This window comes from Nomascus leucogenys, chromosome 17 (assembly GCF_006542625.1).
Source record: "Nomascus leucogenys isolate Asia chromosome 17, Asia_NLE_v1, whole genome shotgun sequence".
Classification (NCBI taxonomy): domain Eukaryota; kingdom Metazoa; phylum Chordata; class Mammalia; order Primates; family Hylobatidae; genus Nomascus; species Nomascus leucogenys.
The window spans coordinates 34,303,035-34,322,476 of record NC_044397.1 but is presented as its reverse complement, the minus strand read 5'-3'; the positions used below and the strand labels follow the sequence as shown (position 1 = coordinate 34,322,476).

The 19,442-nt window shown below is 40.4% G+C and overlaps 1 protein-coding gene across 1 annotated transcript in view; it reads left to right on the top strand.

Annotated features, from left to right (window-relative positions):
• Window positions 1-1,343: 1,343 nt before the first annotated feature.
• The window catches only part of LOC100591599 (cytochrome P450 3A5), a 32,176-nt gene continuing 14,077 nt past the window's right edge, over window positions 1,344-19,442 (top strand). Inside the window, exons 1-9 of the mRNA XM_003278062.4 lie at window positions 1,344-1,414; window positions 5,028-5,121; window positions 6,716-6,768; window positions 8,595-8,694; window positions 14,183-14,296; window positions 14,559-14,647; window positions 15,938-16,086; window positions 17,151-17,278; window positions 18,364-18,430. Coding sequence (XP_003278110.1) covers window positions 1,344-1,414; window positions 5,028-5,121; window positions 6,716-6,768; window positions 8,595-8,694; window positions 14,183-14,296; window positions 14,559-14,647; window positions 15,938-16,086; window positions 17,151-17,278; window positions 18,364-18,430 — 865 coding nt within the window. The remainder of the gene's footprint in view (window positions 1,415-5,027; window positions 5,122-6,715; window positions 6,769-8,594; window positions 8,695-14,182; window positions 14,297-14,558; window positions 14,648-15,937; window positions 16,087-17,150; window positions 17,279-18,363; window positions 18,431-19,442) is intronic.

Genomic DNA, 19,442 nt, shown 5'->3' with positions numbered 1-19,442 from the left:
AATCACTTGAACCTGGGAGGCGGAGGTTGCAGTGAGCCGAGATCACACCATTACACTCCAGCCTGGGTGACAGAGTGAGATTCCATCTCAAAAAAAAAAAAAAATTATGCCTTTTTGAAGCACATATATTTTGTAACATACAACTGAATCCCTTATTATATTATTAGTTTTGATTTAATGTTTTCAAACCATCTCCCTTGATATTTCTGGGAGACAGGAAACATGTTTTCTTACACCTCTTGCATTCCATCCTCAACTCCCAACTGTCTTAATGCAATGAACACTTAATAAAAAACAGTCGATTGGTCAATTGATTGGGCAACAGGCTAAACGCACTCATTCCTTTTCTGTTCCTACTTCTTTCTTTACTTTCCCTTCCTGAGTAATTTAATCCTAAAGTCATTAGGCGGGTGGCAGCCAGATGGTGGCCACACATTAAGGTAGAGAAGAGAGTGTCATGATGGTTTCAAGTCAGAGACCTAGTAGGGTGAGGACTAAGTAGGTGTTCACGTGGAGAAACAGCCTGGGGTCAGGAGTTCGAGAGCAGCCTGACCAACATGGTGAAACCCCACTTCTACTAAAAATACAAAAATTAGCTGTTTTGTATTTTTATAAATACAAAATTGTGGGAGTCCAAGCAAACAGAGAAAGTGTCGACACAGAGGGGTGGCCTGCAAAAGCAGCCAGAGCCTAAATAGGGCATGGAGAACCTATTTAGGGCATGAGGTGAGGAGGGCATCCATGATTGGGAAGGGATGGGGGAGGTTTCACTACATAAAGGGGATTGATCAAATAAGTAAATAAAGTATACTGGAAGCCAGGTGTGTCACTTTTGCAGAAAAGAGTCATGGATTCAGAAAGGGAGAACACTAGCAGGAATCCTATGAAATTAGATTAAAATGGATGTATCCGTGTATATTCATACCCTTCTAGATAGATAAATGGTTAGATAGGTGATAAAAAGATAACAGATGACAAGATAATTAGACAGACATAAATCAATGTTATGTGTTTGTGTACAAAAAAATATACTCCCTACTTCTCTCCACTGATAGAGCTAGGTAACAATGGCATTTCAATAGCAATGAGCACACTTAGAAATTAAGTTGTTTATGATTCCTCATAGAACATGAACTCAAAAGAGGTCAGCAAAGGAGTGTGTGCAATTCTTTGCTATTGGCTGCAGCTACAGCCCTGCCTCCTTCTCCAGCACATAAACATTTCAGCAGCTTGGCTGAAGACTGCTGTGCAGGGCAGGGAAGCTCCAGGCACACAGCCCAGCGAACAGCAGCACACAGCTGAAGGGAAGACTCACAGAAGACAGCTGAAGAAGGAAAGTGGCAATGGACCTCATCCCAAATTTGGCGCTGGAAACCTGGGTTCTCCTGGCTGTCAGCCTGGTGCTCCTCTATCTGTGAGTAACTGTCCAAGCTCCTCTCTTTGTTTCCTTGGACTTGGGGTGCTAATCGGGCCCCTTTTCCCTTATCTGTTTTGAAGATCAAAAGAGATGTTCAAGGAGAAGTAGCTGAAGTGTTGGACGCTACAAATGCATAGAGGTTATTATTGATCTTATGCAGATCTATGAATGAATAAATAAGCATTTCTCCCATCCACCTTTTAATTTTGGTGACTAGGAGGGTTTAGGGACAGCGTTTGGTAGTGGGAATGATCAGATTAGCTTAGATTTGACGAAGACTAATCAATGAAAACATGGCAGAGGCAGATTACAAACTACTGATCACAACGGACAGTGTGATCCTCATCCCCTTCCCAGGCGCTGGGGATTCTGGGGACAGGAAGGAGTGGCTTGCATTTTTGTCTCATTAATTCGTTTTCTGGGTTCTGTGTCTGCTGGAAGGGATATGTAGATGTATTGCCCCTGTAGACCTGGTTCCTGCTCCCCTGCCTTCCACCCCAGGATATCATTTACATAACGCACCAGGGAACACCAAGACTTCAGGGGAAGCTGTCCCCTGGCTCTTCCCTCTTTCCTGTGCCATGCCCCTGAAAATCCCCTCCCTCCTATGACTCACTCCTCCACCCTGTCATACACAGAACTGTTTATCTTGCAATGATCAATCTCTAGAGCAAAGGAGACCTGGAGGAAGTTCTGAAGATTTATTCTTTGCTTTAATCTTTTTCCTCCAGTCTCTGGGAGGCTAGGATTAATACAGAGCTTTGTTTCTCACCTAATGGGAATCTACTAGCAGCCTGAAAAGGCAGGAGCCATGAAAGCCAATTTGGATTTTACACATTTTTTTCCCCTTTATGTTATAGTACAGGAGGGCGAACCCTCTCACTGGTGGGATTCCTGGTATCCTAGAGCAGGTGGAGAGAAGAGTTACTTTCCACTGTGGGGAGTGGAGGCTCCACCTGTCACATTTGTCTTCTACCTCAATTTGACTTTTATTAAGAGTAGGGAACCACAATGACATGAAAATAGAAAATGTAAACCTCACTTTCTTTCATAGAAAGCTTAGGAATTCAGTGAGTTGTGGCAACATGGTTTCCATTGTCTAACATTTTTAAATGAATTGATATGGTTTAAATTCATTCGTTTTTAAACCAGAATTTTTTGGAGATAGACTATTTCCAGCATGTTCCTTCTGGATGATAAAACAGGGCTGTTAGTTCAGTATTTGTGACAATAAATGTGTGTAAAATAATGTCACCTTTCCTGAATGTCAGGAATATGAGTCTAATGCAAAAATGTATACCTCTAAGACAAGACTGCACGTCTTTTTAAATATACCTGCCTGGCCATTTATTTTAATAACTCCTTTTTGAATATACCTGCTTAGCAGATTGTCTTAAACTGTCAGGCAGGGGAGTAAGCAAGACTGTGAGCCAGTGACGATAGCAAAGGCATCCAGGTAGGATCCGTATGAAGTGAGAAAATATTCCTCAGCTCTCAGGGTAGAACTCCAAAGAGATATACATGGGTCCTGGCCCCACAGCGGAGGTCACTCAAAGGGCAAACAAGTTGGCATCTCATCTGCTTCAGGCCTGGACACAGGGGCACCACCTGTGTCACTCTGTGTGTGGTCTGCCATGTTGTGGGGCTGTCACTACAGACTCGGGCAGCCGGGCAGACAATGCCTTAGCCTTAGACGATGCTGGTGCAGCCCAGGAGTCAGAAAATGCAGTGTAGACCAGGTCCTCCTTAGGCCAACACAATTATGTGCAATAGATGACTGGCTTTTCTGTTAGTCTCTTCATTGGAACCAAAGGCAGCATTATTCTACCAGAGGGGAGCTGGAAAGAAACTAAAGAGTTCGCCCAGCACAGCATCTGCCTTGACATGGTACCATGTGAGTCTAGACACTCACCAGGATCTTTCCTTGGGGGCCAATGCTGCTGACACATCAACTCAATAGCTTGTCCTCACCTTAGAGGTCAGGTAATGTGTTTAAAGTTCAGGAGCAGAGATTAGTGTCAGTGATTTGACATGGCTGTGACAACAAAGGAGGGAACTGAAGTGGGAATACCCAAGGCCACCCTGGCTTTGGCAGGTGGTGCACGCACTTCCACTAACTGTTCTGGGGCAGGGAACCAAATGTGTGACTGGGCCTGCTCGTGCTGCCCCTGCTGAGTCCTCCAAACCCTGCCCTTCATGTAATTTCTCAGTTTTATTTTATCACATTTTATAAGTCGCTGGATGTTTACAAAATGTTTGGAACCTATACTGCCTTGAAGGCTAACCTCTAAAGAGGAGTAAACAAGGTCTTAATACAACTCTCTGGGACGTTTTATCATTACTTATCTTATATGCCGTACTGCATCTTTTGCTATCAACAGGAAAGTACCTGGACTTTGGAAGGTCCCTCCCTGTCTTTTAGCTGAAAGTACGTATGAGGCATGTGGATTCTTTTATGCACATCATCTTTTTCAGCCACATTTTTGTAGTTTGCCTCTCTGGAGGCAACTGTGTGGGGCTAGCAGCTTCACAGCTGAATCAGGGTCTGGCAACCTCTTCCTTCAGCCTCTCTTCTTCTTCCAGTTTTCCATCCCTCAGTCACACCAGAGGGGGAAGGTCTGCAAGGATCCAGAACCATCAGTTGGAGGAGTTTGCACATGACTCATGAAAGATGAGTTCCAGGCAGGCCTGCCATAGTGAACACCAGGCTTAATGGGTTTTTCCTCAGAGATACTTCATGTACAGAGGCAGTGAACTGACTGCTCTCTGGTTGACCACCTTGAAAAAGATGAGTGTGCCTGGCACTGTGCTTCTCAAGTGAGTATTACCTGAGAAGTACTAGTTGCTGGTTCTTCTGCACACCATCATTCAAGGACATATGGGTCAACCATCCTCCTCAATAGTTCAAATCAACCAGATCATCTGACCACAGAGACTGAGGTGTACCTGAAAGCTGCCCACATTTCTGTAAGGTCAACAGAAGCCATGAACACAGTTGTCAATCTGTAGAAATAAGGACTCCATGACTCCTCCAAGGCCTCTCTGTGAATGAACGTTTAAGAAGGGCTAGATCCTAAAATAGGGTCAGAGCTTAGAGGGAAGAAAAAGCATAAACATTTCTGAGCAAATTGTAAGGGCAGTGTCACCATAGGTTCTCAGTGACCCTCTGTGATTGAGTGCATACAGTGATGCAAAATCTCATCATCAGTGCAGAAGACAAAAAAAATCTTACCCTTTCTACCTAGGATGAGAATCCCCAAATCAGGGAAGAGTCCACTTACTAAACAGACATAAGTGTCCTGGAAGAATTCCTGCCTGAACCTCTCAGGAGCATTTGAGGACATTTATCAAGTATTCACTCCAGGATTGGGACTATGAAGACTTCAGCTGCTTTCAGCTAATCATTGAGACTTTTCAGGGGTCTCAGAGCAGAGTCAGGAAAGGACCTGATGAGTGAATGCAATTACTGACGTTGGAGTTGCTGTTATTATTTATCATGTACATATTACCTCCCTCTCTTGACTATTCCAGTTCCTGAGTCGGTAACTCACCAGCCCTCTGATCTATAAAGTCACAATCCCTGTGACCTGATTTCTGTTTCACTTCATAGATATGGGACCCGTACACATGGACTTTTTAAGAGACTGGGAATTCCAGGGCCCACACCTCTGCCTTTGTTAGGAAATGTTTTGTCCTATCGTCAGGTGAGTCGCTTGAGCTTCCTCTTTTGCTTCTTATGGTTGCAAACATCAGCTTAGTTCCATCAGTAAAAATGCCCCTCCTTGGGAGGGAGTTCTGAGGTTTCACATTTTCAGAAATGGTGGGACTGGGCGCAGTGGATCATGCCTGTAATCTCAGCCTCTGTGAGGCCAAGGCTAGCAAATTGCTTGAGCCCAGGAGTTTGAGACCAGCCTGGGCAACACAGTGAGACACCCGTCTCTAGAAAGAAAAAATTACCTGTGCATGATATGGTAGCCCATGCCTGTAGTCCCAGCTACTCTGAATGCTAAGGTGGGAGGATTGCATGAACCCAGCAAGTCAAGGCTGTATTGAGCTGTGATTGCACCACTGCACTCCAGCTTGGGCAACAGAGCAAGACAGAAAGGAAGAAAGAAAGAGAGAAAGAGAGAGAAAGAAAGAGGAAGGAGAGGGGAGGGGAGGGGAGAGGGAGGAGGGGAGAGAGGAGAGGAGAGGAGAGGAGAGGAGAGGAGAGGAGAGGAGAGGAGAGGAGTGAGAGGAGAGGAGAGGAGAGGAGAGGAGAGGAGAGGAGAGGAGAGGAGAGGAGAGGAGAGAAGGTGTGTAGGCTCCATCCAGAGCATGGCCAGGTGTACCCCTGGAGGGAAAGTCACAAGCTCATGTCCAGAAGGCCAGCAGCAGCAAGCTGCTCTCCGGCCCAGATTTCCTATCCTGTGTGCCTGAAGCTTGTTTCTCAGATTCTAACTCTCACAACTGAAGCCTCTGTTGTCTGATTACTATCTGAGAATTCTACACAATTTTACCCTCGATAAAAGCAGTAATTTCTTCTTCATCTTTCCCAGATCAACTCTTGTAGTAGATCGACATTTCTGGGACCTTCTTTTGCATGGTTAAAACATCACAGCTGAATCTTAGCAACAGGAAGGTTTGTTTTTACGTTTGAGAAGTGAAAGCTCAGAGCATGCATTGTAATTTGCTGGGTGTGATGTGTAGAAGTGGCACTTCTCCATCTTTTCTGTGTTAAGCTAGAAAACTGGAAAGGAAGTCTACTTTCTCATTCACTCACTCACTTTCTCACTCAACAACATGCCTTAGACTTAGCTAAATCTGCAAGACTAAAAGACGTCCCTGGTTTCTTTAACTTTCTAATTCTGCTAGAATTCTAGAGAGAGCACATGAGATAAATAAACAGGATACTGATAGAGGAGATTAAAAAATTATGCATTCCCTGCAGACACTCACTTTTCCTCACCTCAGTTTCACCCCTGCCCTTGCAGGTGATCATTCAGGGGGTTAGGAGACTTTAGAGAGAAGAAAAAGCAAAAATACATCAGAAAGACAAGGAATTACTTACTGGTCATAGACAAGGGTGAGGCCTTCAGTACTTAGAGAAAATTCAAGAGTGACTTTAAATTCCCCACTTCAAATATATTCTCTATTTTCTTGCCTTTCCCTTAAGACATCTCTGAATAGCTTCCTTCAACTGCCAGTGAAAGATAGCAGGCCTGATTTCATTGGACGCAACTGTTTTCAGCCCCAATTAGAGGTAGGGTTCATTCTATTTAAAATAATAATCAAATTGTATTTTGTTTCTTCTCCCAGGGTCTCTGGAAATTTGACACAAAATGTTATAAAAAGTATGGAAAAATGTGGGGGTGAGTATTCTGGAAACCTCCATTGGATAGACCTGCTGCTGTGATGAGGTTACCCCATTGCAGGATAGTCTCTGTCCAGGGCTTCATGGGATGAAGCTCTTGTCAACCTAAACACAGAGAGAGGTTCTCTGAAAGAAGAGGATAACTACTTGGGAGTAGAATATTGCAATGGGAATCTGCTTGCCATTATGAACTATGTGCAAATTCAGGGAGGTAAACAAGACAAAGATGCTCCAAGGAAAATATGAGAAGAATCTCATAACTGTTTTGAGATAATTATGGTTAGCTACAAAGATCAATAACAAGGGTGACGGCACACCAAGGTTGGACAGGCAGTTGCTGGGCAGGTGTCCTTGCGGAAATATTTTTGTGTAAAGTTGAAATGGCCTTTGTGCAAAGTTTTGTAATAGTTTTGTTTCCAGGAACACAAGCATGAGAATCCTCTCTTCATAGCCTTCTTGGGATTTATTTGTCAGGGTTAAAAACAATTAGTGATGTCACTTTGGTTCTGATAAAGTTCACACTTGCTATTGTAAAACTTTTCGAGGCTTGTCCTACCAAGGATCTCATATGTCACCAGGTGTTGAGGTCTTCAGTCTGAACTAGGCTGGGAGCATTGTGGTTACATTTCCGCAGGATTTGGGGGCCCAGGGACTCCCAGCATCGCCTTCTGTCCAATGTCTGCCTATCCCCCTCTTCTTTTTTTCTTCCTTAGGTGCCCTTTTATCATATGCATTGTCTCAGACCCTTCTAATATGTGCTCATAAATGCATGGCATCATCTCCTTCTCACATCGATTCACTTTCAATTAAAAGCCAAAACTCCTTCATTTAGACTGAATTTAACATGTGCTTTTGAAAGAAGGCTTGAGAGATAATAGAGAAACAGATTGGGAAACAACTTATGCTCCACTTTTTTAAACTTTCTCTGCAAGTATGGAATTTTTTGTTCTGCTTTGTTGTTTAAATTTAAGGCAACACTTTTTAATAGAAGGATATACAAGTATTTATTGGTTTATACCATTTCGCTTACTTTGAAGAAGAGATACTGAATATTATTAAACCATTGTGTTCCCTGGTGGGCTGGTGGACTGTGACTTTATGAGGTGGTCTCAGCCAATTGCAGCAGCTGTTCCCTGTCAGAGGGGCTAGAGGTTTGGTGAGAGCAGTGGAAGAGGTGCAGTGGTGTGTTTGTTCACTAGAAGCAAGTGGGAGAAAGCTTTGCCTCTTTGTACTTCTTCATCTTCTCTCCTCAAGTCCTCAGAACCCACAGTGCTGGCTGTGGAGTGCTGTGGAGCTGGCATGGCCCATACAGGCAACATGACTTACTAGACAGCTGACACAGCTCTGGATGTCCATGGGCCCCACACCAACTGCCCTTGCAACATTTAGTCCTTGTGAGCATTTGATGATTTACCTGCCTTCAATTTTTCACTGACCTAATATTCTTTTTGATAATGAAGTATTTTAAACATATAAAACATTATGGAGAGTGGCATAGAAGATACCCACGTATGTACCACCCAGCTTAACAAATGCTCTACTGTCATTTCTAACCATAATCTCTTTAAAGAGCTCTTTTGTCTTTCAATGTCCCTTCCCTGTTTGGACCACATTACTCTTCATCATATGAAGACTTGGGTGGCTCCTGTGTCAGACTCTTGCTGTGTGTCACACCCTAATGAACTAGAACCTAAGGTTGCTGTGTGTTGTACAACTAGGGGTATGGATTACATAACATCAGGATCAAAGTCTGGCTTCCTGGGTGTGGCTCCAGCTGCAGAATCGGGCTAGTGAAGTTTAATCAGCTCCATTGTCCCCACGCAGAACGTATGATGGTCAACTCCCTGTGCTGGCCATCACAGATCCCGACATGATCAAAACAGTGCTAGTGAAAGAATGTCACTCTGTCTTCACAAATCGAAGGGTAAGCATCCATTTTTTGAAATTTAAATAATGATTGATCCATTGATTAAATTTTTATTTTGAAAAAAATATATTCACAGAAAGTTACCTAAAAAATGTACAGGAAGGTTCCATGTACTCTTCATCCTGTCTCCCCCAATGGTAACATCTTGCAATCTTGTATATTGCAATATATATCTAGTATATTCATATTATTAGGTTGGCGCAAAAGTTAAAATGGCAAACTGCAGGCCGGGCGCAGTGGCTCATGCCTGTAATCACAGCACTTTGGGAGGCTGAGGCGGGTAGATCACGAGGTCAGGAGTTCGAGACCAGCCTGACCAACACGGTGAAATCCGATCTCTACTAAAAATACAAAAATTAGCTGGGCATGGTGGCATGTGCCTGTAGTCCCAGCTACTCAGTAGTCTGAGACAGGAGAATCGCTTGAACCTGGGAGGCGGAGGTTGCAGTCAGCCGAGATCACACCATTATGCTCCAGTCTGGGCAACAGAATGAGACTCCATCTCAAAAAAAAAAAAAACCGGCAAACTGCAATAACTTTTGCACCAACCTAATGCTATAGTACAGGAAATTGACTTTGATATAGTTTACAGAGATTTTCAGATTTCACCAGTTTTACATGCCCTTGTTTGTGTGTGTTTATGTGTGTGTGTAGTTCTAAGCAATTTTTCACATTTGTGCAACGACCAGCACAATCAAGATGCAGATCCATTCCGTCACCATGTGGCTCCCTCCAGCTATCCTACAGTCACAACATGGAGTTTGTCTTTTTCTCTGACAGGTTCTATATCAGAGCAAACTTTTATTTATTTGAGGAGGCCAATGTATTAATATTTCCTTTTATGGATTGTTCTTTTGGTGTCAAGTCTGAAAATCCTTTGCCTAGCCCTCCTTCCTACATTGCTTTTTTAAAGAGTTATACAGTTTCACACTTTACAAAATGTAACTCTATTACCCATTTTGTGTTAATATTTGCGTAAGTTATGAGATTTAGATCAAGGTTCATTTTCTGCAGACTATGGCTCCCCAAATGTTCCAACACCATTTTGGAAAGGTGGGCATATTGTCAAAACTCAGCTGAGTATATTTTGTGAATCTATTTCTTATTGTTTACTCCTCCACCAATACCACACTGTGGTGACTATAGTAGCTGTACAGTAACTCTTAACATCATATAGGGCAATTCTTTCCACTTTATTGATTTATATTTTCAGAATAGTTTTAGCTTTTCTTGTCCCTTGCCTTTCCATAAAAATTCAGAATAAGCTTGTAAGTGTCTACAAACAAACCTGCCATAATTTTCATAAGAATTAAATTAAAGCAGAGGTGTCCAATCTTTTGGCTTCCCTGGGCCACAGTGGAAGACGTGTCTTGGGCCACACATAAAATACACTAACACACACGCACACAAATGGTCTGTGTATAGTTTTCATTATATATCTACCACCACAGATAAGCAAAAATGTCCTTGCATAAAAGCAAAAATGTCCTTGCATAATAATCCTAATTATGCACTGCCCCATTCAGAGGGTCTTTCAAAATCGTTGAACAGGTCCCAAGTTTGCAATCACTGATACAGAAAATGTACATATCTAGCTAAACTTTACTACTTTTTTGATATTTTTTATTATAAAAGAAAAGAGAACATAAAACTAGTGGGGTACTTGACATTGATTTTGAGAAACTAATGCATCAGTATCTGGCTTGATGGAAGTAGTTGCAATTCTCAGTGAGTTCTCAAGGTGCTCATCAGATATTTTGGTTCTAATTTTACTCTTCGTGTTCTTCATCCTTGAAAATAGTAGCTCACAAATGTAAGTGCTGCCAAAAAGCAATGACACAAACAAGGTGTGATTGTGAAGCAAGGGATATTTGTCATTGGGAAGATAGGTCTTACAAAAGTCCAGTAAAGAGGCATAATCAAATTTTTCTTTAAGCTGAACGTCAGATTGCAGCTCTAGGCATTCCATTTGAAAATTGCCAGGTAACATATATATGTCGACTGAAAATGGAGTCGCAAATATACCAAAATATTGATGATTTTTTCAGAAATCTTGAAATACCTGTTTACAAATTCCTGTATCAAATTGAAAAGCAAGGCTGCATATTTTTGGCTGTTCACAGGACCGTGTTTAGCCAACATGTCGAAATGCATAAAATTGTTTGCCTTAATTTGAGCTTGCCATAATTTCAGTTTCATATGGAATGCTGTTATGGTGTGAAACATTGTATTGTTAAGTCGGTTTTCACCTTGAAGACACAGGTTTAACTCACTTAAATGGGCCGTCAAACCCACTAAAAATGCTAAATCTGTAAGCCAGTTTTCATTGTCAAGTTCTGGCACAAATTTTGTGTTTGATACCATAAACGGCTTGCTTTCACATCACAAAGCATAAAATCTTTACATTTTGCCTTGACTTAACCATCTTACTTCTAAAAAGTGAATGACTTGCTAGAGTCAGCATCCATACTTTTAAGGAATTCCTGGAACTAGCGATGATTCAATTCCTGGGCCCTTGGGAAATTTACAGCCTTGATGACAATTTGCATGACATTATCTACTTTTAAAGCTTGTGCACATGGATTTTCTTGATGTATTATGCAATAATACTTCATCAAATGTGAGTTTTGTGCAGCATTTGCATCATCTATTAATTGTACAAGCCCCTCTCTTTTACCTACCATCGCCAGGGCACCATATGTAGCTATATCACATATGTTTACAATGGACAAAGAAAATCGCTTTAACATATTTTTCACTGCTTCAAATAAATCTCTTGATTTAGTTGTGTCTTTTAATGGCATGGTGACATTTCTATTTCTTCAGTGACATTATATTCATCATCAATACCTCTAATAAAAATAGCAAGTTGTGCCGCATCTGTAGTGTCAGTGCCTTCATCCATCACCAAAGCATAAAATTTTAAATTAGCAATTTTATTCTCCAAACGTCTTTCAATAGATTTCCCAATTTCTCCAATTCTCCTGGCTATAGTCTGGTGAGACAAACTGATTTTAGAAATATCAGTTTCTCAAGGCAAATAATATCTACCACATCTTCCAGACATTGCTTAATAAACTCACCATCAGTAAATGGTTTTGATTTTTTTGCTATTAAATTTGCTACCACGTAACTAGCTTTTACCTTACGATAGAGTTCGTTTGAGTTGCAACTTTTTTAAAAATCTTTTTTGTTGAAAAGACAGACTTTTTTTCAGTTCTGCTATTTTGTCCTTACAACACATACACACCAAATTTGTCCGCATGTTTTTGCATATAATGCCTCTTCAAATTGTAGTCTTTGAAAACTGGCACAAATTCCGTAGAAATTAAGCAGAGTGCTTCGCTATTTGCCTCAACAAGAAAAAGTCATTTGCCCACTTTTCATTGAACAATCTTCCTTCATCCGTAATTTTTCTTTTTTAGGGTTTTCTTTTTAAGACATTATGGAAGCCATTCTGGAGTTAAAAGCATTATAATAGATAAGCAACTATATTTCCTTTTATTATGGAAATTAACAGGAAAATAGAATAGAAAGCAAGGTTTAATAATCAAATAAGAATATTTGCATGTCTTCTAAATAATATTAAACACCTATCATTTACAAAGGTAGGTTGAAATATTATTGATAATCGTTGTGTCTTACTTGCCAAGTCGCCACAAACACACCTAATATCTGATGGTGTCAATTCAGCTGTCCGTGATTAGAAGATAACACACTGGAAGTCACACACCACCATAAAACTGAAGCCACACATGTGTACAAATGGCGAGAGTGTCTGGTGTACAGTAGCGCTCTGCCTTGTCCAGAATACACACTTGAATTCTTTGTCACAATTCACTTCACGTGGCATTGCAATAGAGTCCTCTCGCTCTTTATTTTGTTAGTTAATTTTAATGGCTTTTCATTTCTTCTGGCTGAACTGTTTGCAATTATAATGCAAATTATGGATACCAGTCCATTATTTGTGGATGTGACATACTCTGATTGTCCCTTTCCATTCCATTGTCGTCTACAGAGTTCACACTTGAGAACTGCATAGTCAAATTACAATATTACAAAAAAAATTGCAAAAAAACTCAAAATGTTTTAAGAAAGTTTCCAAATTTGTATTGGGCTACATTCAAAGCCATCCTGGACTGCATGAGGCCTGCAGGCCACAAGTTGGACAAGCTTGAATTAAACCAATAGAACAATTTGGGTATAATCTGTATCTTTACTATGTTCAGCCTTTCATTCCGTGAATATAGTATGCCTCTCCATATCTTTAGCTTTTATTTCTTTCCTCAACATTTTATAGTTTTCAGCATAGAGGTCCTGTACATCTTTTGTTAGATTTACACCAGAAATATTTCATTTTTGTTGGAGTAACTGTAAATGATATTGCTTTTCTTGTATTTTCAGATATTGATTGTTGTTACATAGAAATGTGAATAATTTTGTGTGTTGATCTTGTATCCTATAGCCTTGCAGAACTTACCTATTTATTCTAGAAATTTTTTTGTATATTCCTTGACATTTTATACATTGACAATTATGTCACCTGAAAGTAAAGACAATTCTATTATTTCCTTTCCAATCTGTATGCCTTTTATTTCTTTTTCTTGTCTAGTGTATTAAGACATCAGGTATGCTCTTTAGTAAGAATGTTGAGAGTGGGCATTTTTGAATTCTTCTTGATCTTGGAAAAACCATTCAGTCCTTCATCATTAAATGTGATTTAACTGAATGATTTTTTTATAGATTGTCTTTATCAAGTGAAGGAACTGTCTCTCTCTTCCTAGTTTATTGAGATTTTATCATGACAGCTGGAATTACACATTTTAAAACAAAACATAGTTGTGGAAGATAAGAGAAAGTTCCAAGCATGCTGGCTTGATAGTACAGCCCCAAGTTGGGAAAAATAATTATCCCTTTCTTTTTCCTTCTATTTATGGAATAAAAAATTAAGAGAAAAGAATTTTCAAGGAAATTGCATTATTCCTTCAAAACAGGTTTCCAGTCTTAAGTATTACCTACTTTTCTAAAAAAATCACCACATCATGGCATCCCTTTTTCAAGTTGCCCATGCTGTAGGTGTATTAAAGACAGCTGGTCTGAGGCAACATACAGTCTGCCCATCTGTCACCAATCCTTTTCTACTCTGCACACTCCTGGGGAAGGGCTAGGTCTTGTTCCTGCCTATTCCACTGGAAGAACAGTTCCCTACCACGTGGAGCATTTGCAATTAAAAGGAGACTGAGATATAGAGGCAGAAGACCACACCAGATGGCTGGGTCTCCCCACTCCCACCCCTGCCCCATATACACTCAGAAGAGGCTAGGCATCTAAGGTCTCTATTGAGCATCTTGAATATGGCTTGCCATAATATCATATACAGTCAATAAATATTTGTTAAATAAGTGATGCCTCTTCAATATATTTTGTGCAACCATGAAGATCACCACAACTAATGTGAGACAAAATGTTTCTGCTTGAACTCTAGTCTTTAGGCCCAGTGGGATTTATGAAAAGTGCCATCTCTTTAGCTGAGGATGAAGAATGGAAGAGAATACGGTCATTGCTGTCTCCAACCTTCACCAGTGGAAAACTCAAGGAGGTATGAAAATAAGATGAGTTTTAATTAGAAATGTAAAGAATGAATCTGGGGACAGGTAGAAAGTAAGATCACAGTCCGTTTCCAAGGGGTAGTCCACTGAGTTCGAGCTTCCTAAAAATGGTCTTTTATCTTTACGTACAGAAAAGACATCACAAAATTCATTACAAAATGTCACTTACTGCTCCATGCTGGAGAAAGCCATGTCCTTCTGGGACTTGAGTCTGCACATTTAACTACAGGTAGTGATCTGTTTTGTGCTTAGATGTTCCCCATCATTGCCCAGTATGGAGATGTACTGGTGAGAAACTTGAGGCGGGAAGCGGAGAAAGGCAAGCCTGTCACCCTGAAAGAGTAAGTATGAGCACAGCCATGGGGTTCTGAGCTGTCATGAGCCCTTCCAGCTGCCTGTCATGGAGTCGATAGTCGCAATGTTGGGTTAGTCCAGTGACCAGACAAAAGCAGGGCAGTGCTGCAACTCCAAAGAGCCACCTAAGAGGGAGTGGCTCCCATGAGGAGGCAAGTCAGCAAGGGAAAAGGGCCTTCTCTCCTGTACACAGGAGCCAGGATTTACTTATCTGTTAACTTGTCACCATAAATATTCTGGGAGATTAAATACATGCTTTAGAAATTAAAAAAAAAAAAACATGATCGTATCAAAGTTTTGAGTGTAGTGGATATGGAACTGTGGGTAAGCAAGCATTTGGTACTTGCTGCCTTGCATTGGGTAAGATGGGAAAGTTACAATGGGGAACTTGGAACAATTTCAATCCCTTCATGGTTTTTCTGAGAATATCAGCAAACTATGGACTATTAAACCTTCCCACTACTTCCTTTTCCTCTAATCTCAAAAAAGAAAGGGTGCTAGAAATGCTATGTGTAGAGCAAGCCTATTATTTGCTGTCTACACTGGTATGTGCTTCAATTATGCAGGAACGACAGGTGTAATCTGAGCCTGTCCTGTTCAGACTTGGGACATGTGGTCACTCAGCTATAGGATTCTCCAAATCAATGTTGGAGAGATCTATTTTTTTTAACCAGAACATTCTTGATTGTCACATCTTACAAAAATGACTCTGCTCTCAGGGCAACTTCAGGTCAGAGGAGCTGGGGATAGTGGGGTTTTCCAAAGCATTAGCAGGGAGTGTAGAGAATAAAGGATGATATTTCTAGGAACTCAGAACAGGGTGTTACTGTTGTAAAGTGCTGAATAGGAATCGGCTCTGGGCATAGAGTCTGTAGTCAGACAACGCCACCTTTCTTGAATCCACTAGGAAGAGTTAATTATTCTACTCTTGTTCTGCTGAAGCACAGAGCTTACACATCTTATATCATCCACACTCAACACATGCTACTGTAGTTGTCTGATAATGGGTCTCTGTCTTCCTATGACTGGGCTCCTTGAACTCAGAGTTGAGTCTAACTTAGCTTGGTGTCTCCATCACCCACAGCATAGGGCCAGCTGCATCACTGGCACCGGATAACCACCTTCTGAGGGAGTAGATGGGAGAAGATTCAGCAGATAGTTCTGAAAGTCTGTGGCTCTTTATCTGTCTTGACTGGACATGTGGGTTTCTTGCTGCATGTATAGTGGAAGGATGGTAAGAGGTGCTGATTTTATTTTCCATATCTTTCTCCACTCAGCATCTTTGGGGCCTACAGCATGGATGTGATCACTGGCACATCATTTGGAGTGAACATCGACTCTCTCAACAATCCACAAGACCCCTTTGTGGAAAGCATTAAGAAGTTCCTAAAATTTGATTTCTTAGATCCATTATTTCTCTCAATAAGTATGTCGACTATTATTTCTTTCTCTCTTTTTAAAGATAACTGCTTTCTTGACATATAATTCACATATCATATAATTCATCCACTTAAAATGTACAATTTCATTGTTTGTAAGATAATCAAAAATATGTATGACCATTACTATTGTAAACTAAAATGTTTTTGTCAATCTAGAGCCCTCATACACTTTAGCTATCAACCCCCCACCACAAACCCCATTGCCCTAAGCACCCAATAATCAACTTTCTGCCTCTATAGATTTGCCTATTCTGGACACTTCATAGAAATAATATCATTGATTTTTCTGTTGTTTTTTATTCTCTATTTCATGAGTTTATTTTAGTCTTTGTTATTTTCTTTCTTTTGCTGGCTTTAGGTTTCATTTGCTCTTCTTTTAGTGTCTTGTGGTGTAAATGGTTATTATCAATTTGAGATATTTTCTTCTTTTAAATTTAGACATTACAGCTATAAATTTCCCTCTGAGCACTGGTTTGGCTACATCCTGTGTTTTGGTATATCATGTCTTCTTTTTGTTCATCTCAAAACAATTTCTTGTTGCCCTTTTGATTTCTGCTTTGACTCACTGGTCACTTAAAACTGTATTGTTTAACTTCCACAAATGTATGAGTTTCCCAAATTTATTTCCCTTATTGATTTCTAGTTTTATTCCATGGAAGTTGATGTATATATGCTGTGTTATTTCTATCTTGACTATCATTTCCTGAACAGCATGATTAAGTTAAGCAGCAGATTATGGTCTACATTAATCCAAAAACTCTAGTCCAGTAGATAAAGGCTAAGAGGTCAGGGAATTTAATTCTATTCCTTTGATCACTCCAAAGACGCAGAAGGTGCCATTGATCTCACTGCTGTAGTGGTGTTTCCTGTGTATAGACCTGCCCTTGCTCAGTCGCCGGCCTGAAAGAGGGGCAAACATGATCAAAGGAGTGGGTTCCAGTTGAGAATCATGATGTTCTTATTCTTATTACTGATAGAGAAAATTATAATTGCTCCAGGTATAGTTTGCATTTTCACTATGATTTCCTTTTGTTTGTTTTTCCCACAGTACTCTTTCCATTCCTTACCCCAGTTTTTGAAGCATTAAATGTCTCTTTGTTTCCAAAAGATGCTATAAATTTTTTAAATAAATCTGTAAACAGAATGAAGAAAAGTCGCCTCAACGACAAACAAAAGGTAAAATCTGATGATGGTTAAACAACGATGTTTAGTTTTTGATAAATTTAGATTTTATACACATGATAGAGCATGTATCTGTATTTTTAAAAATAAAGACAGAGAACTTATGTCTAGAACAAGAGAAGTCATTTGGTAGAAATAAAGAAGGAGATTGGGGAAGGAGATGAGAATGAGTCAGAGAGATAGCATTTAAAACTTGTTATCAGGCACAACAATTAGTATGTCATGATATAAACAGTATTGAGATAAAATTTTACCACTTCTCTTCCCTTCAATAAATTGTCAAAGGATAAAGTTTTCTGTTTGAAAATATATTTTACTTTCCTCATATCACAGATTGGTAAAGAATCATTTTAAGTCCAAGACTCTTATTTTACATATTCTGCAATGAAAGGTCCTATGAGGCTACCTGCCGACTGCTGACATGTAGTGTGTGGTAAATGTGAGTGCTTCACAGCCTGGAGTGAACAGGGGTCTTCTCTGAGAATTGAGGTTGCAAGGCTGGCTAACTCAGCTTTGCCTTCATGAGCCCTAGAGGCCAGCCGAAGGATGTCTGCAGGTCAGGGAGACAGGACCAGGTAACCCAGCTGTCACTGAAGATTATATAGAGTTTGAGAATGTTGGAGTATTTGAAAATGCTCCCCCAAAAAAGCTGCTGATGAGTTCTGGAAATGTCAGGAGATTAATCTATATGGACACTGCTGAAGAAAAACGTAGAAGAATAAAAGATCCAGTACTTCTTCCTGGGTAAGCAGTTATGACCAGAGACGGAACAGGCAACTCTTTGGCCAGAAAGCTGTATCCAAAAGACAGAGATGAGGAACAGGGAGAGCAAAGGCCAAAAAGCAATTGGACATGATAGCTAGATTCATTTCAGGAAAACAACCTGCTTTCCAAGGATTTAGATGAATGTTTTTGTTCATCGGTGACTCAGGCAACACCCATCAGACTTCTGGTCTTCAAGAAGCCATAGGGAGGTTGAGGGAGGGAAGTCAAGAAGGGAGGTTGAGGACTGCACTTTTGATTTGCTTCTGACTTCACGAGTCACTTTCTGCCAAAGAAATCTCTCCTTTTGCTTCTAGCACCGACCGGATTTCCTTCAGCTGATGATTGACTCCCAGAATTTGAAAGAAACTGAGTCCCACAAAGGTAACCAAGGAGTGCTTCTGAGGGCTACTGGCAGGGACACTAAGAGGGAGGGCCTTGTTCTGAAAATGTGCAGGAAGTATTCCAGGAAGATGAGAATTTTTGCCACATAGCAGAACAACACACATTTAGATGTTATAAATGGTGGCTGGAGGCACCTTCCAGAAGCCCACAGGTACAGCCATGTTCCAGGCTGAAAGGGCAACCCTAAGCAAACATAGAATGCTTGGAGGACAGTCAGTGGTTTGTGGATCAGCTACATGAGATCAAATGCCAGTTCTCAGCCTCCTCCAGATCCACCAAGTGAGAACCTCTACTTGGAAATTTATATCAAACATACCGATCAGGAGGCGCACTATCCCAGTAAGGGTGATTTTAACTGGCGGTACTTGATGAAAGTGTGTTCGCAAGGTTAATCTACTGCAAAGTCTTATTTTTCCCTTTGAAATGGATAAGTAACTAATGGGGGTGTGACACCTCTGATACCATGTAAATCTACTTCAATCTTCAATCTTTTATCTACTAGTTTTATGACCCATGGATGGTTTTGACCAAAACCATTATTACTAAGACAGCGGCAAAATGATAACCATGGTCAATTTCAAGCTACCAAGATTTGGCAACCATCTCACAAAATTTTCGAATATTTAACAATTGGTTCTAGAGAGCAGGGCTCAGCAGACTCCAGTATACCACTTTAAACATGTCCATGTCTGCATCTACTTCTGTCTGTCTGTCAATCATCTATCTGTCTATAATTTATCAATTAATCATCTATCTCAATAAAGCTTCCTGTGATAAAGAAAATAGTCTATCATTTCACTGTTTCATATAGAAATCACTAGACACATATGGCTACTGAGTACTGGACATGTGGCCAATGCCACTGAAGAACAATTTTTAAGAGTATTTAATTTTAATTGAATAAAATGTGAAGTTAAATAGCCACGTGTGGATAGTGGCTACCAGATTGGACAGCAGAGTTCCCAACTTTAAAATTACAGTTCAATTTCAA